The sequence below is a fragment of the Bemisia tabaci genome, chromosome 8 (genome assembly GCF_918797505.1).
Source record: "Bemisia tabaci chromosome 8, PGI_BMITA_v3".
Taxonomy (NCBI): Eukaryota; Metazoa; Arthropoda; class Insecta; order Hemiptera; family Aleyrodidae; genus Bemisia; species Bemisia tabaci.
This window is the reverse complement of record NC_092800.1, coordinates 850,830-877,409: the sequence shown is the minus strand read 5'-3', so window position 1 is coordinate 877,409 and position 26,580 is coordinate 850,830. Positions and strand designations below refer to the sequence as shown.

Below are 26,580 nucleotides of genomic sequence, written 5' to 3'. Positions count from 1 at the left end.
TTCTTGCATTCGCTATTTTGGCGCTAACGTAATTTGGAAAATAATCGGTTCATTGCATCTCGCGTTCAGAAGTACAAATTCGAGAAACTGCAAACCTACGTTTATCGCGTGACGCAGTGAGTCGTCACTTTTTTTCTTTAGGAAACAGGTGTGACATCTTAAACCACGAGACACAAAGTCGGATGCAGAGTTATTATGAAAGTATAATTTGGTGCCTTAGTAAAGGGTGAGAGGTGCATTCGGCCCCAGAAAAGTTCCGTTGGGTCCGGATTCCGTTCCGGATCGTCCGGAACGAAAACCGAACCGTCGTGCAAATCACAGCAATGAAGCCCAACCCAACGACCGCAGGCCAGCGTCGGCGGGAGTTCGAACGCAGACTTTGCCTCACGACAGCAGGTCTGCCCGCGCAAGGTGGATGGTATAAAAAATGAAAACGGCCTCCCAGCTCACCATCATGAAAAGCGCTCGTTGCATCAACAGGTTACGAGCACACTCCCGTCAAAATCAAGTCATCGCTGACCACACAATGATGGGAGTTTCTCATCGTAACCTGATGATGCGACGAAAGCTGGGTGAGGCCTCGCGGTTTGTCAGACCGTCATATGGACAGTATAGGTCGAGCGATCTCTCGAAAGAAAAAGCGATCGACAAATCGTTCGAGCGACTGCCCACCCGACCGTCCAACAAACCACAAGCACTCACCGTTTGTTTGACCATCAGATGGACAGTAAGTCGACCGGTCTCTCGAAAGCTTTTTCCGGGGAAAAAACTTTCGACAACTCGTTCGACCGACTCTCCAACCGACCGTCAAACAAACCACATTCACTCACCGTTTGTCAGACCGTCAGATGAACAGTATAGGTCGAGCGATCTCTCGAAAGCTTTTTCCGGGGAAAAAGCGATCGACAAATCGTTCGACCGACTGCCCACCCGGCCGTCTGACAAACCATAAGCACTCACCGTTTGTCAAACAGTCAGGTGGGCAGTAGGTCGAACAATCTCTCGAAAGCTTTTTCCGGAGAAAAACCGATCGACAGACTGCTCGACCGACTGCCCACCCGACCGTTCAACAAACCACATTCACTCACACTGTCCAACAAACCACATGCACTCACCGTTTGTCAAACCGTCAGATGGGCAGTAGGTCGAACGGTCTCTCGATAGCTTTTTCCCGGGGAAGGAAAAAACTATCGATCGACAAATCGTTCGACCAACTGCCCACCCGACTGTCCAACGAACCACGTGCACTCACCCTTAGTCCCGGGTTCCCACCACCCCCTTCTAGGACAACATCCACGCGGGAGGGATCAACATCCACCCACTATTGATCTCAATAAAGTCATCTTATTATGTGTAAAATTTCGTGAGAAACACATTGGTGTCACTTGTTTTCTCTGAAATCAATGCCCAAACCTAAAAAAGCTCTCAGAGTTCAGTCTGTAATGGAGGAGATACTCCGCGCAACAATGAGAGTCCACCTCTCCAACCAGTCTTTTCCATGCAAAGATAGGGAGCAAATGCATTAGCAGGATTGCCGTGGTTCCAACTTTGAGTCTCCAAAGAAAGTGGCAACTCTATTAATGTATGTGCTCCCTATCTTTGCATGGAAAATCCTGGATGTAGAGGTACATTCTCAACGTTGCGTAGGAGATATCCCCTCCACCACAGCCTCAACTTCGAGAGCTTCTGAGCTTGGGAATCGATTTCAGAGAAAACCAGTGGCACCATTGTGCTTCTCACGAAATTTGAAGTTAGAATAAGTTCTCAAGGTGATTCGATGGACGCTGTATTTTGTGTCAGAACGACATACGATATATCGCATCGATTAGTTCCAGGATTTCAGCTACTTGTCATTTTTTTTCGAATTTTGAGATCACATTTCTGTTGTCATGAGACTGAAGAATCCACGAGCCAAATTTGACGAACAAATTCAACTTAATAAAGGCGTGGTTTTTATAAGAGGAAAGATAGTGTATTCAATACTGATATGGGTACTGCACTCGAATGCGATATTTAGGTATCCTCTAAAAAAAAAAACATGCCTTCATTACGTTGAATTTCTTTGTCAAAATGGATAAGTGAATACTTTAGTCTCCTGACAACAGAATTGCGATCTCAAAATTCGAAAAAAATGACAAGTAGCTGAAATTATGGAACGAATCGATGCGATTTATCGCACGTCGCTCGGACACGAAAAATGGCGTCCGTCGAAGCACCTTAAATTGCAAATCCCTAACACATACTAGACATTTATTTTATAAATTAGGTGATTTAAAGGTAAGTTATCTTTTTTTTAAAATAGTTACAACACTAAACATAAGATAAGAAATGTAAAGAACAGGAAAGGAAAGACAAAAAGTCAAGAACGGTTTAATTTTGTGAGGTGCCTATTTCTATTAGTGAGGAGGGTGAATAGAAAAGGTAAGGAATGACAAATATTGAAAAGAGAAGCTCAAATCGTGCTATAATCTACCTACTAAGATGGAGAGATAAGTACCTATATCGACGGTGTAAAGTCGGCAATCACATAACTCGATTTGCGACGTCGCAGACTTCCTATCACACTTTATTTTTTAAACGGAAAACTACTCAACGGCTATTCTTTAAAACTACTGTGATTTTTTTCCTCTATGCGAAGAAAATTCTGCAAAAACTTCAAGGAATGATGTCAGTTTTTTCTCTATTAAAAAATAACATAGAGGCGGAAATTTTCAGACACCGCAAACGAGTTATGTGATTGCCGACTTAAACCGTCGATATCTCGTTTGCAGCGTCTGAAAATCTCCACCTCTATGTTCCTTTTTTAGAGGAGAACAAATTGACATCATTCATTGAAGTTTTCGCAGAATTTTCTTCGCACGGAGTAGAAAAATCACGGCAGTTTTAAGAATTGCTGTTGAGTAGTTTTCCGTTTAAAAAATCAAGTTATGACAGGAAGTCTGCGACTACGCAAACCGAGTTACCTACGTGATTGCCGACTTATACACCGTCAATATAGAATTTAATGCGAAAAGAAATTAAAATTTAAACAATTACCACAACTCTCACTTTTAAAAGGAGTAATTTGGGCTGGGGCAAAGGAGTAAATAGATCCCTCCCCCTATTTGAGCAATTGCAAGCATGTTGATGTTTTTCGGAGATTTTTGTTTGGCGGCAAATTTCGCCACCTCCGAACAACCTCTCCCCCCCCCCCCTATCTCCCCAAGGATTTAATTAAAGTTTTAGAAAAAGACGGTTGAAAACCTAAAAATTTCCCACCTATAAAAATTGAGTGTTAACAGACCTCGACTCAAGGCAGTTTAATCAGAAGTTACCCTCTCATACCTACAGTTCGCTCAATGGTGCTGGAATTTTCGTCTAATTTCAAACCGGAACAATAATAAGTTGGGCTTATGGATAAATGCAAAAAGAGGTGCTAAGATAAGACGAGCAACTTGGAAAGACAGATCTCTGTAGATACCTAATTATTTGAATTGTGTTTAACTCAAACACCTAAAGTGATTTTTTCAGTTATTACGATGTCTGCACGTAAAAAACAGACCTAGCTAAAGAACATAACATCAAAATTCACCCATCTACTTGCCCCTGGCTTATAAGAAAGGATAAGAACTGTAAAAATGAAGCACAATAAACGTTTAACAGACAGGACGGAAATGGATAGGTTAAGGAAGACGAGGAAGAGACGAATAAAGTATGAGGAACACACAGTTTTGCAATCATGACACCAAATCTGAGCAGAATCTAAGTAAGTTATGTGCTAATACTTCTGACCTGAATCCAGACCGCACGCCAAGATATGCACCCATCAAAGGAAGCTATGAAGGTATCCGACTCCTTCAAATGGTATGGAAATATTTATCAAAATAATCCTGGTAGGTAGATTGAGAAGGAGACGCAGACACACACACACACACACCCTATACTGTGTCTAGGTAACACTTGCCGCGACGCGACGCACTTACAGAAAACAGAAATACGCCGACACAAGGGACGAGCTTCACTACCGAATCCCTCCCCTACCCCCTCCCTCAACAGCACTGAACACCGAAGACAATCCCGCGCGAATAAGATCAAAGAAAAATGGAGAGTTTCACGTAGGCGCACCGAAAATGAAGAAAATCCCGCGAAAAATATGATCAAAAGAAAATAGAGAGGTTCACAAAGGCACACCGAAACACTGGAAACTACGGAAATCGATGAAAATTTTGAATTTACCAAATATCAGTAATCCAAATCCAGTTCACTCACACGTCGGGAACGAATTACCAAAAATTTCGAGAGAAAGAGAAACTGTCAATGGCGACCATCTTTCGAGTCAATGACAAATTAATAGGCTCGATCGTTTTCATGTACTTACATGGCTGAATAATTTCCGCGAAACGCACGGGGCACCGAGCCACACACGGCGAAAGTAAATGCCGAAAACGACGAAACTAAGAAATTTGATGGTAATTTTGGGCATCAGTTGCCTTCATTCAATATCCACTCGGACACCGCGCACAAATTAGTAACTTTCGAGGAGGACTCAATTCAAGCGACGAATTACTTCACACGATCGTTTCCATACACGCCGAGGAGTTTTCGCGAAACAAACGAGATAAGCAACGAGATACGATGTAAAAGAGTCTTGAAACCTCTCATGAAAAAAAAATCACTTGCAGCCATGAGGGATTCACTCCGACAGAACGCGAGACATTGCGACCGACTAGAGCGAACGCCGACGATCGTTTCCATACACACCGAAGAGTTTTCGCGAAACAAACGAGATAAGCAACGAGATACGATGTAAAAGAGTCTTGAAACCTTTCATGAAAAGAAAATCACTTGCAGCCATGAGGGCTCCACTCCGACAGAACGCGAGACATTGCAACCGACTCAAGCAAACACCGACCGGAAAATGCCGGATTGGCCGGAACTTCGATGAATCTGCACTGCATGACACGATCGGCGTGTAGTGGGGGGAGTGGAGTTGACTGCTCCCGATCAACACGGATTTTGATTGGCTCGCGCTAGGGTGTCTGCGCCTGCAGACTAAATTCTGTCTATGTTGGCGTCGGATGCGTCGGGTTTTGCTTATCTTTTCCTTCGATTCGAGAACTATCAGCGCGTGCCGCCCGAATTCAGACAGAGAGACAACAGGATGTCTGTTACCCCTTCCCCAGATAGCAAGAACCCTGTTCGCATTCACTTTTCACTGCACGCCGCCCAATTACCTATGTGAGCATAAAATCATCAACGTCCGGGGGTGGAAACGTCGAAATCTGCTGAATTTGATCCGCTCTTTTAGAATTTGAACGCAGATTTTCTGCCGGAAGTCATCTTCGGAAGTTATCTGCTCTGTTTTGCCACAAGAATAGGATGCACTAAAATCAATTGCGCTATTAATTTACAAAACATGCAAGTCAATTGCGGCTGTCCATAGTCGAAAAAATTCATAATATCAGTACCATACTTTTAAATATTTTATATTTTGATACCAGTACCACATTTTAAAATATTTTATATTTTGATACCAGTACATTTTAAAATATTTTATATTTTGAAAATACTAAGTAAAAAAGCCTCTGATTATTCTGTGAGCCTCTCGATGGGGGGGGGAGGGGGGAATTCACAACAACATATAAAAACTAATGGCTGGTTTTCTCATAGAAAAATAAATTGTGAGCTGAGCACAACAATGTTGCAATCAGAAATAAATATAGGTACGCATTTTTTTTCTCTTTTTCCTCTTTACTTCAACCAATTGTATATTTGAACTGCGTTTTGCGATTAGGAAGTAATTCATTTCTGGCTCATTTGTAAAACCACTTATGTGCACAGGGAAACTAGTGGTCATTATGATAAATCGAGCAAGAAATTTTAGTTCTGAATAAGGATTTTGAATGGTGACACAAAAAGGGTGATCAATCATGTGCCATCCACACGAGACATCGCTTACTTTGGGTTCGCCTTCAATTTTGCCGTGTATGCAACAAATGCACTGGGAAGCGCGGATGATTATGTTTTTGAAAAATACACATTTAACTCGTTCTTAGGAACGCCTTAGGGCTTTAGGAGCTTCGTCTTAACAGGACTCTAGGCTATTCATTCACTTAGTAACTTTCAAGAAGAAAGGATATTAGGAATAATATCCCCAAATACTGAACTACAATTAAGAGTGAATCATTTGTACCACCTACTTGAACTACCAAGTTTGACAAAATATGAATAATTTTTCGTTCTTTTTTCTGCTTGCAGATTGGTTTTCTTTTTTAAAATTTCATGTCTAATTGCAAACTGTCTTCTTGATCCGATAGTAACTTCTTTGTACTGAGTTTCAAGCTGTTAGACAAGGATACTTCCTTTATTTAAGTGCTTCAATTCGCCTTTCCTACTAAGCTTGTATGTCATCATGTGCCTCTATTGAAATTCCATTCTAAATTCATGCAAGCTCCAAGTATTAATTTTCAGAATTTATTTATGAGATGCAAGTGCCCATTACTTAAACCAGTAAAATCTCAATGTAAAATCTATCCTCATTCATAAATTGTGAATTTTTAAAATTTTGAATTTGTTGTTTTTACTTCGCTTCTGTGTCCTGGATCTATTTATTCAAACAAACTACTCGGTTTGATTTCCTTTAACAGGTAGAAAATATGATGAATACTAATTGATTAATATTTAGTAATCATTTTAGGTAGAGTAGGTACTTTCAGGAATAATGAAACAAAAAACCCACGCAGGGACAAACGACTAAAATAATTTCTTCACGAGAACGAAGAATCATCAACGGTTTACCTAAAACCCTTTAAACTGGAAAAGAAGTATAGCTACCAAATGAAGTTGAGATATAAAACAGATAAAATTATTTTGAATCTTCAGAACTTACAGCAAGCATGAGTGAAAAGAAATTGAACTAAATTAGGAAAGAGAGCCTTTTTTAATAAAGCAAATACACATCATTAAGTAAGTCGATACTAATGAATAGGTTTGGGAATCCAATAAAACTCGAATTACACAAATATACTTTATTTATTGGTGAATAAAAGCACTTTTTTGTAACAGGTAAATCTTCAACAAAAGAATTTGAGTACCCTACTCTAATAATTAAATTTTAAGAGGAAAACAAGGAGAGCATACATCTGGCATAAATCCTTAGAAAACCAATGAAATAAAAAGAAATAGTAATAATTCGTTAAATGTATAATAAAAAGGGTCACTTGAAGAGAGAAATGGGATGAAATGAGTTTAAAAATTATCATTACAAAGTTAGAACAGAATGAAACGTGATTTAAGGATAAGTGAGAAGATCCGTACGAATAATGTGAATTTTAATCTTTGAATAGAAATTTTTCACATTCAGATAAGGGGCAAAGGCTCTCGGTCTAGGAAACTTCTACTATTAACTTGAGGTATCATATAATATTTAACATTTGTTGTACTTGTAAGTCATTTACAAAGAACTTGGATTGGTATTGCACGAGTTACAGCGAGAGACAAAAACTGGCTTCCTTTGAACGTTATCATTTCAGGAAAAAGTCAGCGGCTATAATTGAAGTAGAAAAACAGGGTGAAAGGGGAGGAAAAAAACTCAACACTTGAGACTTTTACATACATTTTCAACTCAATGCATTCAGCACAAGAGCTTCAGTGTTCATTGCACAATGGGGAGACTCAGTTTCTACTAAAAGCAACCGCCATTTAAGACCCACCATGGATAAAAATATTTCAGCCGACCGACCTTAATTATTCAATTGGAACAGGATAATAGAAGAGTGTTGGGTTCACTTGATTCTTGTGGAAAAACAAAACCAATACTTTATTTTCCTTCGACAAAAGGATTGACCCAGCTTGCATTAGTGTATTTTTGTTTTAAAGGTCTTTTATTTTGAAAAAATTTCCGTGAACTAAGTGCCAAAAATTATTAATTTTCAAAGCATTATAAAAGTGTAAGTTTAGGAATTTGACTGAGTTAAAGTTTGATATCTTCACTAACTCCCTTGACTGATCACCTGTGAGGCTCATTAAAAATCCACAAATAAGTAAGTTAGGATTGACTTCACCACTCTACCATAATGACTTACATGATCAGTTTGGGAACCTAAGATGACAAAAAAAATCTCTTAAAATACTGGAAAAAAAAGAAATGTGAAAATTTACAAACAGGATATCTAACACCATACAGTATGCGAAAACATACATCCACGTATGTACCTGACAAACGTAAAACTAGGTGGTATGTACCTACTATAAGATTCATGATCTCGATAAGTGATGATAATTTAGCGTGAAGAACAATTTTGGCACTTACAAGCGAATCCTTAATTCTTACATGTCCATGGCAGAGGACCTGCAGAGGCACGGACACTTTCCATCTAAATTCTGAACTTATGAAATACATACATATCGTTGTCAGAGGAGACAAGGATATATTCATTCACATCTGTACTTAAGCAAATGCAATTTACAATAAATAAGTTATGGTTCATTCAACAAGTAAACAGTGTTTCTTCTCTCATATTTTCTCATTTGTTACAGGTATTTTAATTTTAAAGAGATGAGAACTATACAATTATACATACAGATCGATTTTACCGAGGTAAATGAAACGAAAGAGTGCTCTGCTGATTCAGACAGTGGCGATTCTTGTAAATTGGCAACACTGTTTTTCCTTCAATTAAATAACCTAAGATCGATATTTTTAACGGATTTAAATGGAGTAAAAACAACGTTTCCACCTTGCAAAATCGCTTCTGGATACAGACCATCCAAGACCAACAAAAAGCTTGGTGACATAGATCTTTTATCAATCTTGGCGAGAAGTTTGAAACAGGGTTCAATAATGTAATATTCGATTCTTATAGGTCCATCCTTCTGCCTGGGCCTAACTTTCCACCCGAAACGAGACCGACGGAACTGAGAGTTTTGTCGGTTTTGGGTGCTCAAATAGGGGAAGGGCATACCTTCATCTCATTTACCTTGGATTCTGCCTGTATTTTAAAGGAATATCTAGACAAATTTCAGGAATGAGCAAAGATGTTCTTGGGTTCAAATGATAGTGAGCTCTTACATCAAGTGAATATTAATGGTGAAAGTAGGGATGCATGTACCTACTTTGTTTGATGCATTCAAAATTTTCTCTACTTCATCATTCCATTGGCAAGACATACAGCTTACAAATAAAAGTACCCTTGGAAAAACAATCTTGATAGGCTTTGAACCAAATCATAATTGAGCCTATATTTTTCTTAAGAGGGTTAGTGCATAAAATCCAAGTTTCGAGAAAAATGGAAAAAAGTGTGCGATTCGGCATGCATTCAATCTTTGAGCCCAGTTCTGGTAGGTATTATTCAGACACATTAATTCTTTGGGCTAAAAAAATTAAACGCATGCTGAATGGCACAGTTTTTTCTGTGTTACTCGAAACTTAGATTTTGGTTCTTGAGCCTTTAAGAGAAACATCGGTTCAATTTGAATGTGATAAAAGTGATTGGTTTTCTTGCTGAGACAGGAGATTTACTTCGTTGCAAGTCAAGATGATTGTTTTTCTACTAACATTAGTGGATTTCTACTGTTTTGCTACAATGACTTTAGGAAAGTAAACACACTTTGCTAGGTAATGGTCTGAGAAAAAACAAATACATACAAAAATAAATCAAATACAGCTACAAAAAGAAAACGTTAAATTGAGAGACGAGTTTTAAAATTACAGTACTCATTTAAAATAAAAGAGCGAGAATTGCCGAGAAATACAGACACAAAGTAACGTATACTTAAATATACAATCCACAGATAAAAATCAGGGGCGCGGTGTGAATGATCGATTATCGATTATTCCCCATTTTAAACTGTGGTAAAGAATCGATTATTAAGGTGTTCGCTACAAGCACCCTGTTTATCGATCCTTTTTCATAGGTTTAAATTTCAGATTAATCGATATATCATGAAGTACACCACGCCACTGATAAAAACTTATTCAACTGAGCAGCACCTCAGATACATCACTACTAACGGAAGCTGACAGACAGATAATTCAACAAAGTAATTGGGTAACTGTTAAATGATAAAAAATTGAATGATTCTGTTTAAAACTAACTGCTCTTCAGCAACTTCAACAAGTAGTTGACAAAAGATAGAAATCTAAAGTTGTGGGTTTGCATCTGTTCCTATGAGGTGAATACAGGCATTAATTTGATAAGTATCAAAACTGCTGTAATTTGTGATATTGCTAGAACCTCTGAGTAAGAAAACAAATCCAAGAAAAGAACATATTTTCTCTAGAGAAAGTTTTAAAATCCGACGCCAAAGAACCCAAAAGTAAAGATATAATTATGTACATGACAGCTCTTCTTCCACCGAAAAAAAAGTTGACTTCTACCTGTGCTGATCAAATCTTAATCTAGTCCCCGTAGAACTTTGAAAAAACTGGAGCCAAAAATCCAAAAGCAAAGATTTTACATGATTGCTCTTCTTTTACTGAGAGGAAAGTTAATTTTTACTTGCACTGATCACATCTTTACTTGGTCTCGAAAATGAAACCAAAAATTTTGCTGATGTTTTTGAAAGCTTATCTTTACTGGGTACAGTTATAAATTTTAAAGACTAAAAATTGAAGCCAAAATCTTCAAAGATTGAAATGATTTCAAATTGAAAAGCGGGAAATAATCCCTACATTCACCCAATTATTTAACAAACAACATCAGGAAAAACATGAATGTGGTGGGATGCCTGGCAGACTATAAAGCCCACGGCTCACCATACTGAATACACAAAATTTTAGACTTTAGAAGTTCCCAACAAAATTCTTGTCACAAAATACAACCAGCTAAAACTAACCTAGATGCACCAGTGGGTGTAATAAGTTAGGGATTGAAACAGCATGATTTGAATAAAAATAAAACATCAGCGAAACAACAAAATTATAAATTCTGAATCTATCAGTAGAATGATAAACAATAACCTCTGAAAGACACACCATAATTACATTGTAATTTCAGTGAAAAGAATATAAAGAGCAGAAAAGTTTCTCACTGTGTATCTCTGGTGACAAAAGTACGGATTAGCAGATAGAAGAGAATAGCGAAGGTGAAAAACAGATACGTACATAAAATGAATAAAAATCAAACTTAAATCCTGTGTGATAAAAACCGCATGAACGAGCGGATGGGAGAAATTAAATTAGATACATTATTAAAGTTTAATAAACAATAGGTGCTAACGACGAAAATGATTATGTACAAAATGAAAAAGTAGACTCTTGCCCTACAGCTAACAAGAAAATTTAACAGGTACAAAAATATGGGGGAAACAATATTGAAAATGATCACACAATACTTTCACGAGAGATTTAAAATAAATTAAATTAAGCGTTTCAATTTCTGTACAATTGCTCCTTTCACCAGATGAGGTGCATAAAGTTTATTAAGATCACCTCTCGCTTAAGTTCATAGTGAATGACATAACTGCTCTGCAATAAGCAAAAAAAAGTCATTTCTGAGGACTACAGTAGTACAGAGACAGTACTAAATTACTGGGTTCCAAATCAAGAGGTTCTCACTTCCTGGTTTTTATTAAAATACATATTTTTTTTTTTTTTTAATTCTAACAAATATTTTTACAGAACAATAAAGTAGGTAGTGAACTTAATACAGAAATGTTTTCTAGATCAAAACCTTGAGACGAGCACTGGTACTTATATAGGCCCTGATGAGTAAGGCTCTGATGAGTGTGTATCTGTTGGAACCTTGATTATCATAGAAAGTTCCCTTGTTAATGCGATACCTTTCAAACAGACAGTGACCTTGCGCTCTTAAATACTGAACAGCCATATGAAGTGTAATGGGTCAGTGCTATAACATTTCTGCAGAGAATCCGACAGTTGTTCCGAGTGTATTTTTCATGAAAAAACCAAAATACCTGACAATTTCCTTGATTTGAAAATTGTTGGAGATGAAATGGAATCATTACAGACAACAAGACAATTAAACTGGGATAAAGCTAGCCAAAGAAGAGCTCACAATTTTTCTGGACTTTACTAGGTCATAATTGCTATCAATGAAAGATATCAGTTTTTCTGATGAAAATGTGTGAACAAGAGCAGTTTCTACAAGAAGACATGATTTTGATGCTTGGAAAGGATCCTTAGGAAGTGTAACTATCATTCTTGAGATGAAAACTAAGCCAAAATTCCTTCAAGTTTTACTCAGGTGGAAAATAAGAATGAATTAAAGAGGCAAAACATAAACCACTCGGAAAGGACAAAAACCGAAATATGCAAGAGACATTGAAACCAATGTTCGAACACCATGTTGATCAACTTGGCCGAACAGAAAAAATTTCCGAAAAAAGATTTTTGAAAGGCCGATCTACTGTCCATGACAGCATGCACATCGATTTTTGTGTATGTAAAAGCCAAACAGTTACATGTTACACCTGAGCTTAAAGCTATCAAACCTGTATGACCTTTTTACTGCCTACACGTCTTATTAGTGCTGCTGGCCACTGTCACTTCAACATTCCCACATATTAAACCAGTAAAATAAAAATCTAAGTACTTCAATATTTTTTCAGTATCTGTTCAAAACCAGAAAGACTGATACAAAAAATCAAAAACAAAAGACAAATGAATTGAAGTGTAAGATACAGTTAGAATAAGCTCTGGTCAATTTGTATGAAGGAGCCTTGTTTGCATTGGGAAGTTGTGACAATCATGTCTTTACAACATTTGATCCATTCTCTCTCTTGCTCAGTGCTATTCAAAAATCCATGTAATTGTAGTTTTTATTTTCCTTGATTTCGTAAAATTTAGAAGGCTTGAACTTGAATTTACAACAAATGTTCTCGTTTGAATTGTACATGAATGCTAGGTATTACGAAGTGCCAGTACATAAATCACACTAAGTATAGACTTTAAAAATAAACTTTTTACCAAATATAGACTTCAAGACACAAAATTTCTCTAACAAGTAGAAATAATTTGTTCCTAAATAATATTTTTGAACGTTGAAAGATTCATTAAGAAAATACCTATGCAAAAAAAAAAAGATCCTGACTCATAAGAAATGAACTGAAAAATGTATTTGCATCTCTTTCATTACACAAACAAAATTATTGCTTCTTAAACCTGATTAAAAGAACAGAGCAGCTGAAATAAACAGCGAAGAAATACCTCTCTCGCTGATTAATTACTTTTGAGAAAAGATGCTACAAAGAATGCACCCGCTTAGTGCGCAAGTAGACCTGGGAGATTTACTTTTAGGATCCTACAGAAATATGTTAAATAGGCTTTTTTTTTTTGGACCAGCTGAAGTCTTTTAAACATGTAAGTAAGTTAAACATGTGAGTGGAGCTGAAAAAATAATTTTTAGTCTCAGCAGATTGATACTGAAATTTCAAGAAAACGGTCCGAGCCTAATGTTAGGTATACACAATCACCAGAATGTGACTCCTCAAAGAGAGGTTTGAAAAGTGCAAACGCATTTATTGGGGGATTGCGTTTTTTTTCCACTCTCTTTTTTTTGCATTCAGGACCTCAATCATGAGAAAGCAGAGCAACCTGTTTAGTCATGATGAGCACACAATACAATTCCATATTAGTGCTATCATCCAGATGAAGACCGCTCTCTTGATTTTCAGGAGTTTCAACGAAATAGACTGAACTCCTTAAGATATCAGCATAAATTCAAACGAAACATTTTAATTCTTTCAAGGAGAACCCAATAATTACCTTTGAGGAAGCTTTAGTACTAACAACAACAAATCAAGTTTTCTCCGCTAGATAAGTTGCTTCTCCGTCCTAACTGCCTACTGTGCCTCCTACTAAATATGATACTACTCCTTCTTTAAAAGCATTTCGCTTTAACCGGCTACTGTTTTACTAACACTGGAACAAAATTAGAAAAAAAAGACGCAAAATTAGCTTCACAAAGTACTCTACTCCCGAATTTCTGCAGCCTGATGTAAAGAACAATTGGTATTGCGCCAATGAGACCTAATTTTCTTTGAAATCAAGCTTCAAAAATTCCAAAATAGAGGAAAGGATTATAGAAAATACATAAGCGTATTACCAACCCACGTAAGCCCAAACTATCAATTGTTGTTTGACCCATTTCTGATAAAAACTGGGCAAAAAACAATATTGATAATTGGTATTCTGACTGCAAAGGTGTTGATGGGAATGTGCACCCCATTTGCGAGGCGCTATCAGTTCCCGGACCAAAGTGTATTGATACATTGTTGGACCACACAAGATACTTTTCATTTTTCTTTTTGGTTTTTCACTACCTCGTATTCTGAACAAGGTAATATTTTGGTGGTACTATGAGGGCACTTAAGCACTGGGCTCATACGCCTCACATGGCAGTCAATGTGTTGGATGGTTTAAGGAGATGGGACAGTCAAAATCAAATCACAGCATTGTAACCCGCTTGATTTTGGCCTGACCGTGAATCTCCGGGATATCAAAGGAAGCAGTGTATTTCTACACAGGAGTCCTAAAATAGAACTCTAAAATTTCACGTCCAATAGCTTGGGGATATAATAGGACAGAAATACCATGCAGAATTAATCTAGAGTTCATTGGTAGGACATCCGATCCAAGTTTTAAAAATTGAAAAAACCTTTGAATTTGAGGTATGATTGAGAAATTATCTACAGATTACAGGGATGTGAGAAATTGTGGGAATGCAATGAAAGGTAAATATGTACTTATGTGATGAGAATAAACGAATGATGACGTTGAGGGATGGGGGGGGGGGGGGGAGAACCCTACTAAATGGAAAGTTATGTGTTCACAATATTTCTTCTTGCCGGCTCGGTTTTATTTTTCATAAAGATGTCTTGTAGTTGATCAAATTTGTTTGTCACCTGCGCTCTTCCCCTTTCACAAACGCAAGATCCACATTCCGAATTCAAGCCTCCCTACGTTTCTATGTATTCACCAGATCCTACAATCAAATATTTTCTTCACCCACCTTTGATGTGAACGCAACCATCCAAAATAAAATAGAAATTCGTGATACCCCTTAAGGATAAAATTCTTATAGAAATTCACTACTTTTTTTAGGATAAAAACTCCTTTTTCACTGTAATTTTACCTTGCTGTGAGGTAAAGTAATTAACCTGATGAAAAAAAAAGGGTCAAATCTTGGAATTTAAAATCCAAATCGGCAGATCATAAAAAAAGATAGAGAGATGAGAAAATAATAAGTATATCTGTAATTAATTTGCAACTCTTTAAAACTGCTGAATTCATAGTGAATGGCAGTTTAAAAAAAATAATTTGTCAGCCATGCATCAATATCTTTGTTTTCAATCAGAAAATGCAGTTTTGCATTCACCCTAACATTAAGGGAGGATGTAAAAAGCTCTGTTATTACTTATTACTTTTACATCAGAGTTGATTTCCCCATGCATGGCTTACTAATTCAGAAGAAAAACTGAAAACTATATGAGAATAAGTTCTTCCTACAGGATAAAGAAAATTTAATAAAAAGGAAAGAAAAAGTAACCAAAAAGTAAATTAAAAGGAGCTACAAGCAACAATTAAAATGCTGCCTCATCAAAAAGACAATGATGGAAGAGAGTTTGCAAGACGATGACAAGCCAGAAAACCTTGGGATTCAAGCAAATGAGAGACTCTGCTGAACACACTGGGCCAACTGACGAGCAAGCTGATTGGCGAACGGAGGTACAGAGCAAGAAGGGTAATCGATGGTCCATGAATCATAAGATAGCTGAGCGCTTAATAATATTTACCCCAGGATGAAGGGAACGGAACAATGTCGTCTTGTTCCTTAGGGTACTGATACGATGAGGAGTAGCGCTGTGAGAGCGGAGGCACAAAGCCCTCCGACGAGTTCAAAAATCCTGACTGCGGCATCGGAGCAAGCCAGGGTGGACATTGCGAAGACGACGAAGATGGGAAGCCGTAGAAGGGCAGGTCTGATTTAGGAACATTCTTTGAGCTGGACGGCAGATCTAGTTGACCAGGGTACAGATGAGGCGAGTCAAAAGAGCGAGCGCGGCCGTGCGGAGGCAGGTGTGAGATTTTGGGTTGGGAGTGGAACTGGGATTTGGATGAGTGAGGGAGGTAAGATGAGGGATGATGGTGCGCTGGGATGGGCTGGTCGGAATGTGAGCGAGATGGATGGCCGTGATATGGCTGCTTTTTGACTAATGAGATCGGCTGAGCACCACCGAGAGGGTCTTGGTGCTTGTAGGGAAAGGCAAGGGAGGAGAAGGGATAGCCGCCTGTTTCTTCATCACCCATGTTCCTGAAAACAGAGATTTAAGTTCATTTAAATCATGAATTGAATTCAAGAGCTGATTACTTTTTAATAAAATAAGAACTGAGGTATAAAGCCGAGAGATAAATATGAACCAGGTACTCTGATATGAACTCGGACATGTAGTATTTCTAATTGCAAAATTAATCTTCTTGACCAAAAGTTTTGGATCGAGCCCCCTTGAATTTGTTGCAAAATTTTTGGATTTTTCAAAAAAACAAATACATTAATTGAGAACGAATTGGAATTGCAGTGACAGCACTGCAACCGTAGAAAAGAAAGCATTTATTGCAGTTAAAGTCTACTCCTGAGCTGAAAAAAGGATAAAGGTGTGTAGAATCTCAGCTTATCTCACCTTGAAAAAATTATGGAAGCAATCAAATAACTGAGCGTATAATTTTAGGTTTCAATGCTTCAATTGCTTCAAGGTTGTTTACTTTTGGAGAGATTCACCTGCAAGAAATAATTTTAAATCTAATTCAGATAGAATTGAATCAGCTAAAGAAATACAAGAAAGTTTACTCACCTGTAAAACTTGTGGTGTGGTTTAAGACCGAAACTTGAGCTGCCAGGTGCGTCAAAATCACCGCGGTTGAAAGGAGGTAACTCTGAATCATCGAGGTTTTGGTAATCCGCATTCAATTTTTGACGGAGAAGTTCATTGATCCTGGTTAATTCGTCAATTTCCCTAGACAGATCAGAAAGAGACATGTTAGGGATTCCTTAGAATAAAATATCACGTACTATTTTGATGTTACACGACTAGAATTATCAATTTTTGGAACAGTTAGTGTTCAAATTAAGAACTTGAAATTCACTAATTTTAGGGGTGAATGTTTTAAATTTAAATATCATTTGTCACAATATTAAAACCCCATTCTAAATCACTGTTTGTTAAGGTTGAAGCACAAGATAGCTGCAACCAAAATGATGTGAAAATTATTTCCAGTTTTACTCTTCTAGGCTCGAACATAGCAGAATCTCTATTCCTTCGAACTGTATTCGTATTTATCAAATGCAACCTTTGAAACAAGTAAAAGAAACAAACAGGTGTAATTAACAATAATTTATTGAAAAGCATCAAATAATGCATAAACGCTGCATACTTTACATGAGGATTGATAACTTCAGTTGGTAATGGTTGTCTTTTGTACCGTGGCGGAGGTTTATTTAACAAAATTCCTTAGTTCCACGATCAAAATACGAACAAATTGAGGGCTCATCAAGACCATCAGACTGCTTTAGTGGCTATGTCATTCCATCTTTCATAAATCCAATGGTTTCACCCAAAACAAATAACCTGTTCTGATACTATTTATTTTGGTGCATTTTTCAAGAATGGCACAGTTTCACATTCATCGATCAAGTGTTGTAGTCACTGCATGCGTCTACTCCAGACCTTTCATGCGCCAGAAATGCAACAGTGAGTCATCAATGATTTCTTGGTTAGTTTATATTTTGATGATGTAACGTGACCTTTAAACATAATTTGACCAATTTTTGGAAGGTAGAGCAAATTGTCTCAGTTTTGAACGAAAAAAACATGTCATCATAAAATTCGAATGAAATTTTGAAAACTGTCAAGACCAGCTGTGCGGTAACATTCATGAAGGAATCTCTACAATAACTATGCTGATACAACCTGGCAAAAAAGGACACACCGGATAGAAAATAGATGAGAGAGGGGATTTTTATTAAACTTGGAGAAAATCCTAAGAGATAAATTAAAATTATTTTAAATACTTGAACTATATGTTTGTTTAAAAAAAAGAAATTTTTAAGTATGTAACAATAAAAGTAGCGTAGCATTTCATCTTCTGAAATTTCATCACGGACATTGCATTGCACAGCAGATAATCTTGACAGGTTTTCACCTCAACTATTTTTTCTAGAGTTTGTTTCTTATAGTTTGGTCTCAAATAACAGTGAAACCACTGGGTTTTAATTTTCCAAAAAAGAATAAAATCAAGGAGAGAAAATTCAGACCAGAAGTTCTGTTCTATTAACTCAAATTTTGGTCACACCGCTGTTTCAATTTAAAAGAGAAACAATATCCAAGATTATTGGGAGAGTGATATCTTTAAAAAAAGCTCAAGGTGCATAGCTTTTTTCAACTTGACACACTTCGTTTTAGACCATATTTTTAAATCAAGGAACTTATAGTTGGGTAAAATTAAAAAACTCTTGAAATGCTCATTTTTGCTAAAAGTTCAACCTGAAAGCTGGACAAAATTTTAGCAAAAGCGAGTATTTCGATGGTCTTTCACTTTTATGTAAGCTTTTTCCTCACCATTTATGTGATCGTATTGTATAATTGGGTTATGATAGAATATAAGATATGATAGAAATATCCGATTTTGTGCTTAAACTCCCCACACAGTTAAGAGTCTAACAATTGTGGAGTACATGTAAATCTTGAAACAATCCCGCGTTTTAGATTAAGTGAAAAAGTGTGATAAAGTCTTCTTGTTTAGTAGAATTGAAGCAAAGAGCACTAAATGTTCTCAACATCAGTTCAAATTTTTTCAGTTTCACATTTCTGATAGTAGATCATTACATTTACCTGAACAACTTAGATTTTAATTCTTTTTTAAAGGCTTCTGACACCGATGATAGCCCAACAATCATCCTGGAAATAGTAGCCCCACCTTGCACGGACTGAACACGACGGAGTGAGAGTATCTTGGGTCTGAGTTGATCGAAACGGACAACTCACACCCAAGACTTTCAAGCTGGCAGTCTATTTTCTAATTTCACATTCACGGAGGCTGATGCCCGCTATGCCTAATTAAACGATTATTGCCTCCCGTCCGAAAACTACATTTTCTCCTGTCCAAGAAAACACACTTGATGAGACAACTTTCAAGTAGAGAATAAGTTTTGAATCAAACAGGCATAAATAAAAATTATGGTCCTCTGTTTGGCACGAGCTTTAATACATTTGGAAAAAGCGAAACTTAACCGCACGATATGTCCCTGGCGAGAGACTCCGAAAAAAATAATGCGGAGGTAAGGTAATCATATGAATTTGGGGATGTCACTGAATTGTTATTTCTGAATTCATGAGTTTCTGAGTAACAAATCAGCATCTCTTTTCTTTTTGGTCACTTCGCTTTGGTGTCAAAGCAGGAGAGGGCACTCTGAAGATTTTTAATTGTAGATTTATAGAGATACTTTTCTTTCCATTTTCATAAAAATCTTCTCTCTTTTCACAAAATGTGATTATTTTCTTTTAACATTTTGAATTTGAGAATATTGCCATTTTTCACATTTGATCTCATTCTTGGCCTAATGGATGACAGACCTGATCTCCTCAGTTTATAATCTGATTTAATGATTTGGCAGGGTGTCTATAGACTTAGCAGGGGAAAAAGGACAAACAACTTTAGGCTCATTCGACTTTATGTAGAAGCAACTACAATAATGTGTCGCTATTACACTTTAGTCTCTAAGTCAGCCTCATGAGTTCAATTGAGAAAAAAATTCAGTTCAGACAGATTCATGAGCTATAATTTATGAAGAGGGTTTCATGGAAAAGTTTCGTTTGTACGTAGCGTCTTCTATGGGTGTAGAACGAGTAATTTAAATAGGTTCAAAGTTTTTGCAGATGGCAGGGGTATCAAAAATTTTGTAAGCTCTGTTTCCAAAATAGACATATAATGCTCCTCAACGATCAATTTTTGAAAGCCAACAGAGTATCATAATTGCAAGAGAAAGGGGAAAAACAGTGTTTGAAATTTTTTAGAAACGTGGCGAATTTCTTGAATGGGGATTTTCATTCAACAGCCCACAAGAGTTTTGACAATTCTATTGGACAGCTCTAGGTCTTAGAGTATAGTTGAGGCAGTTTTACTGCCATTTTGATTTGTAAGATAAAAATTTTACTAAATCCAATAATCGGAAATTCGGGTTGAAAACCCTCAAAAAACTCTTCGGAGTTCTATCATGAAACAATTTGGAATTGTGAAAATAGTTTTGAAGTTCTAAAAGTTGAATGAGTCAGTGGCGCCTAATTTTTTCGATTCATTTCCTTCAAGTACTGAGTGAATTGAGCTCTGAGTAATTTTTTCCTGTTTTTTTTTTTTTTTTTACTCGAAATGATGGAGAAAATCGATTTTAAAATCGCCAAAATCTAGACCCAATTAGAATATTTTTTGCGGTCTGATAAACGTAGTTAGATGAGGGAGTCTGCAGTCACTGATTCGCTGAAGCCCTGTCGGATACAGGGCCTAGATACGTCATTACCACTGCTGGACTTTGGTTAGTCAGACTTAAATCAGCTTTTTCTCTATTTAAAGTTGCTTTTTAAGCTACTTGATGGACTGTTGGTTTTACATGAAATTTTGGGTTGAGAACATCTGTCAGATACTCTGCAGAAATGTTTTGCCACTGACCCATTGACAAACATTCAGAATGTGAGAGCTGCAAGCCATTAACGTTTGTCAGTAATTTCAAACACTGAGGAAATACTTGAACCTAAAGATAACGGCTTTAAAGTAAAATAAGAACTGCTAAAGCTACCAAAGATGTGACGCGGTTGCCAATCAAGACAAATTTTTCAATTTCCCAATTTCAATGGAAAGTTTGAACAACTTCTCAATAAAATGGCAATGAGGTAGAGGGTCAGTGACGATGATAATAAAGAGAGTTAGTTACTATTACTATGTGGTTTACTTACTTGGTTTTCAAACTACCCTTCTTATACGAACACCCGCCTAAAATAACTTAGAAACCTTAAATCAAAAAAGACCGTTTTTACTCAATTTACAATAGATAACCTGAGAGTTAAGAGAAGATGTTTACACGATATTAGTGTGATATATACGATGAGACATAGATTAAAGATACACATTTTCAACGATTAATTTATTAAAAAGACAGAAAAACTTTGGAACAGAAAACGCCTTGGAAGTCTTAAATAAGACTTGGACTTTCTCGTTTTCGCTTTGATTTTGCTTTCAAATGCCTTTCACTCCCTTCAGTAAGACAAAAATATTCCCAACAGCTGTAAATCGCTGATTACGAGGCGAATAGTTCTGATGAACTGTGCAGCTTAAACAGAGTGTCTAGTTTTTTTCATTTTGGGAAATCCTGATTTTTGACTTATAACTCCTGATTTCATAATTTTTCCAAATTCTGATTTTTTGCGGAGAACAATTAAAGTTTCTGCATAAAAGCGTATGCGAAAGCATAAAAAATCCGATCGGACAGTCGACTTTTCTCAAATCCTGATTTTATGACTGATTTTTCCTCAAATCCTGATAAAATCGGGATTAAATCCTGATTGACCTCAAATCCTGACAGAAACAAGAAAATCCTGATGCTAGACACCCTGTTAAAGTGTAAGCCCCATCACAGTCTTGATCTGAGAGCACTCTTTTAAAATAATTAGATAGGATTTAAGAAGAAAAAAACTAAAAGCCCTTGAAAGTCCTTCGGCACTCTAACCTTTACTGAGATTAAATTTCCTTCCACAGAAACATTAAGTCTCAGAGTGACTCTTAATCTCTCCTGAAACGAGTTATAAGTATCTCAATGATTATCTAAACTCCAGATTACCCAAACTTCTCACTATCCTCACTTCTAATAATTCCAACCTCCAATTATCCAAACTCATTTGTGGACAACTTCTCCAATCCTTACCGCCATGTTCTCTCACTTACTCTTCATTGGCACAGCCCAAACTATTCTCCGCTTAATTCTTCATTATCTAAAGACCGAGTGAATGGTAATAATTTCTTCCTTGTTTAACATATAAAGAGAGTCCAAATAAGCATACCGATGATGCTCTTCGCTTAGTCCGAAATTTTCCTTAACTGAATCGGCCGACTGCTACATTAGTTCAGATAATTCGGAGTTTAATGTACTCAGAAACTGTTTCTATGCATCAACTTCACTCACGAAGGACAGTTCGAACACGAAATTATCAAATGAGAAGCTGTTTAATCTCTCAGCATATAAAAAAAAATTGGCAAGTCTCAGAACTTTCCACCGTCACAGTTGGTTACGACCTGTTTTCTAAAACATAGATCTCTCCGTTCAGGTCTTACCAAACTATGAGAAATTGTAAGGTGCAGGTTTTACAAATGGACGATCATTGACTTTACTGTTCCTATACTTCAAAGCAGACATTCTGCTAAATCCAAATGCTGATGTAGCACTGTGTTAACCGAGTATTCTTATCGAGTAGAGAGGCATCATTCACTGATTAAGCTTGTGCTAATTTCGGCAACTAGTATTTTCATTGCACGGAAAGTGGTTGGCTGTATAACATACTTGTTGAATTGGCTAGACTCAGACTCCTTCTCTCATATTCCAGATGGCCAAATTCTGTTACAGTTCATCAACAACTGCTGGTTTTGATATGGATTTGATTGATTCTGATGACCTTGCGTCAAGTTCAGTCAAGCAAATTGGAACACTGAAGCAAATTAATAGCCTCGGTAATGGTGCCTCCTTCAACATAAAATCTACCGGCGCTTGATTGTGCTATTATTGTGCACATATTATCTGCAGAATGGATATACAAGCACCTAATATTCTATTCAAGAAAGGTGTAATGTTCAGTTTCTGCCTCTAGAGCATTGTGTTCATAGAAATCAGTCATATTTTCTGCGAATTGATCAATTAAATGTAGTTAATTTGCTTCAACAATGGAAGGGAAAAAGTGTTCCATGAGTATAATGTTTAGACAACTGTAGAATATTGAACCAAATTCGATGTTCACTCAATTTCTGTGGAGTTTGAGGAAAATACCTTTTTTGAACTCTGATTATTTCCTGCTCTTCAGTTTTGAGACGTTTGTGCGTTTCATCCAGCTCTTCAATCCTCCTAGAAATAGAGAAAAAAGAAAACTCAAATGAGGGAGAAACTCTAATAAGAACATACAAAATAGCTAAGAATAATTTACAAGTTCAAGGCAAGCTTTTCAAAATTTCCTTACGTTTCCAAACATGACTATCCCAATTTTATTTTCTGCATTAGTGCATTCCTTAAAAATATTTAGCCGGATAGGAACTTTTAATTTTCCACTTCATGCATCTACTACTCTGCAGATTAAGATTCAAACTCAAAGAGGTAAATCTAAATAACACAATCTGCAAGCTACCTTACACTGCGGTAAAAGACTAGAAAAAAGGGTCATGTTTAAATCCATAGATAAATTGGATTACATTTTGCAATAAGGAACCACTATCTCTGGCTCTTCCGTACAATCGCTCATTTGCATGGGGAAATCAATGGCATATATGTTGTTTCTAAAATGAGCCAGAAATAGTGGTTCCTTATTGCAAAATGTAATCCAATTGTTAGCTACTGTAAAGTCACTTCATACTTGGAGCTGCGGAGTCTTGGATCCTCAATATCACTACCAGGCAGGAATGTTACACTGTTAGTAAAATTTTTCGTAATCTTTGATCAAATCATTCTTGGATTCCTTTCCTGCCCTTGGCTCCCTGATCCAATCTACTTGATAATATTTGTAACTGGTTATAGTGTAATCTTTATGCCTGTTTGTGACATCCGTGAAACCTAAAGACGGAATCCAATCAGAAATGGATTCTGCATTGTGCTATTCTAGGAGAGGGATTCTCAGCACACAAAGATAAATAATTTGAACATAAAGTGAAAATAGGTGGTTGGTTACCTTTTGACAGCATTTAGACACTGTGTCCGGTTTTCCAGTGTTGATACTGTTATTTGATGGCTGTTCTGTATCTCCTTCAGACGAGACCTAATTGAAAGAAAAATCAGAGAATCAAATTTTGTCTGGTGGCAGTGAAGAATGCGATCACAAGCGACAAAGCTAAGGGGAATGAGCTTTATTGAAATAATGGATGAAGATATTTGAGTAGTACTGATTGAACTAGAAAGCACAGTGTACATGAGAATAAATAACTGAAAATTGTGAACCATGGGCAAGACTGGAATTGCAGAGCTTATGAATGAACTGAATTCAGCAAAGCAGGGTTGCTCGATCGTCCTAAAAAAGGGGGAAAGTAAGAAGCCAGAAGGCATTTGCGTAAAGAAAACTATTTCACGCATTACTTTTTTGGAGGAAAATTACTGAAGCACATAACTTTTGGTGATGGAAACTGTGTCACGCGCTACTCTGTGGAAGAAAATAATGAAGTGTGCAGCCTTGTGTGAGCAGAAATATGAAGGTAAGGAGCTTTCAGCACCCCTGCAGCAGAGAAGAACTGTCTCATAAAATTAGAACAGGAGAATAGAAGTTTAATGGTTTTCTCTTCCATAAAACTTAGTGCAAAAAGCAAATTATAGGCCCATGAATGAGAGACTAAGAGTGCTTTCTGAGCTCTTAATTTTTTGTGAAGAGAATGTAAGATTCTTGGCGAGCTCATAGTAATAAACAATCAAATTTTTTGTAAAATGCGATCGAAAATGAGGAAGTGTGGGTTCCTTCTACCGGAATTGAAGTTTTTGTGTCCAAAATTCAAAGAAGTTTTTTGAAGAAGTTGAAAACTCTAATCTTTGAAGAGGAGGCGAAAATATGCTCAGAGAGTAGGTATGTCGCAGTTAATGCTGAAAATGAAATGTGTCATATTTCTGGGTAAATACACGGAATACAATTGGTCAGCTATAAGTAAATGATGAATAAGTGTTTAAACTTCCTTGATTGACTAGTTGGGCAAGGAGTGTATTTCGTGACAAATCTTCGGGGGATTTTTCAAAAATAATTAATCTGCATCATACCTGTGAGGTTCTAATCAGAAGATCAAAGATCAATAAAATAATTGTTATTAGGATAATCTGAAATCAATATACAAAAGATGGTTAGGAAAAGCACTGAGAAACAATTAACAAGCTACTGTTTCCTTTATTATCAGTGGGTAACTTACGATAATTTCTGTATCTGCTCCGACAAACTCTCATTGTCATGCTTTAAAAATTTCACATCAGCTTCTTTAGAATACAATTGGCAATTCAAGTCGTCAAGTTTGATCTTCAGGGATTCGATGGTGTCTTCAGAATCACCGCTGATAACTTCGACATTGAAGAATAGGTGTATTAGATTCTTGTCTTTGACTTCTTGCCGGCACTCGGGACATGTTTTCTCCCTGAAAAAAATGAGAGTGGGTTAGCAGTCTTCACTAAAGGATAAAAAAGTGAGTTGTGACTCAGCTCTAATTATCAGGGTAAAGTACACTGATCAAAGCCTGCAGCTCTAGTATTAAAGAAATAGAAACTTCACAAATTCTGTTAAGAAAATGAAACATAGAGGAAAATAATCTGGACTCAATCGAGATTCCTTGTCAGGCAACTTAAAAGACAAATAGTTAGTTAGGTTGTTATTTTATTTATGGACATTCAGCATAATAGGATATTAACGTCTTTACAGATGCGAGGTGAAGGTGTACGAGAGAAGAATACATTGATGTACATCAAACTTTTGGGAGAACCTTGAAAACATTTTTGCTAAGGTCTTATCTTGGAATAAGCGAAACAGAAAAACAAGCTATAAGACGTTCCTTACTCTAATGCTACCTAATGGCTAAGTCATAGATTATTTGGCTTGAGGTGAGAATATTACCTCTTTGATGATTGGCAATTAAATCATGAGGTATGCATGATAAACAAAGGATAGCATCCGATAGGTGAAAGGAGCCACCTCAAGGATAAAAGACACTTACCGTTCAAACCACTGATTAATACAGCCTGAATGGAATATGTGTCCGCATGGACAGGAGCAAACTTGTTTTAAATTATCGTTTGTGAATACCTCACAACAAATGGCACAAAGAATTTGCATAATTGGGTCAAAATTTTGATCACGTCCTTATCATGAAAACAGACTTCTGATTCGGACTTCAGCGAGGGCTGGGAATACAGCTAGCTGTGAAGTTTTAAATGATAGATAAGGAAAAAGTTTTGTGGCTATCCGTAGACATAACAGGAAACTTGCGATAAGAAACTTGAACTCGTAAATCGTAACTAAACGAAGCAGAGAGATAATGGAGTATTGCACTTGTGGTCCTTCATGGTGGGAGAGAACGGAACAAAGGAATTAATTTTGCAATGGTCGCACGAATGTTTTCTCAATGCATTAAACGTGTAAGAAAGAAGCTACTTCATCAGTAGAATTTAAATACTCTTCCACGAATTGGATAGAATTAAAATTATTCACTCACAACTTTTCACTTCGCGATCAGCAGAGAAGTAAAAGTGGTAACAAAACATGACGCATTAAGCAATTTCGTGACGTCACGTGTAGTTTATCAGCAATGCCTGATTGCAACAGCAAACGAAAATTTCCACATACATTACGAAAACGTAAAATACATCCAATTCATAGCAC

General features: G+C 36.8%; 1 protein-coding gene across 1 annotated transcript; it reads right to left on the bottom strand.

The window, feature by feature from the left end:
- Positions 1 to 6,992: 6,992 nt before the first annotated feature.
- Positions 6,993 to 26,476, bottom strand: LOC109039292 (uncharacterized). The gene is made up of 7 exons (XM_019054711.2): positions 25,916 to 26,476; positions 25,124 to 25,342; positions 23,911 to 23,997; positions 23,022 to 23,096; positions 16,792 to 16,953; positions 15,736 to 16,253; positions 6,993 to 13,861 (listed from the first exon to the last, which is right to left on the bottom strand). Exons 1-7 carry the CDS (start codon positions 26,032 to 26,034, stop codon positions 13,845 to 13,847), a joined length of 1,197 nt encoding a protein of 398 aa, XP_018910256.2. The 5' UTR covers positions 26,035 to 26,476; the 3' UTR covers positions 6,993 to 13,844.
- Between the last annotated feature and the right edge of the window lie 104 nt (positions 26,477 to 26,580).

Bases quoted from the DNA above. Each gene is read 5' to 3' on its own strand.
- LOC109039292 (XM_019054711.2), bottom strand. From the start codon at position 26,034: ATGCAAATTCTTTGTGCCATTTGTTGTGAGGTATTCACAAACGATAAT. The intron at 23,097-23,910 runs GTAACCAACCAC...CTCTATTTCTAG, and splicing joins TGTCTAAATGCTGTCAAAAG to GAGGATTGAAGAGCTGGATG. The intron at 16,254-16,791 runs GTGAGTAAACTT...CTCTGTTTTCAG, and splicing joins CCACACCACAAGTTTTACAG to GAACATGGGTGATGAAGAAA.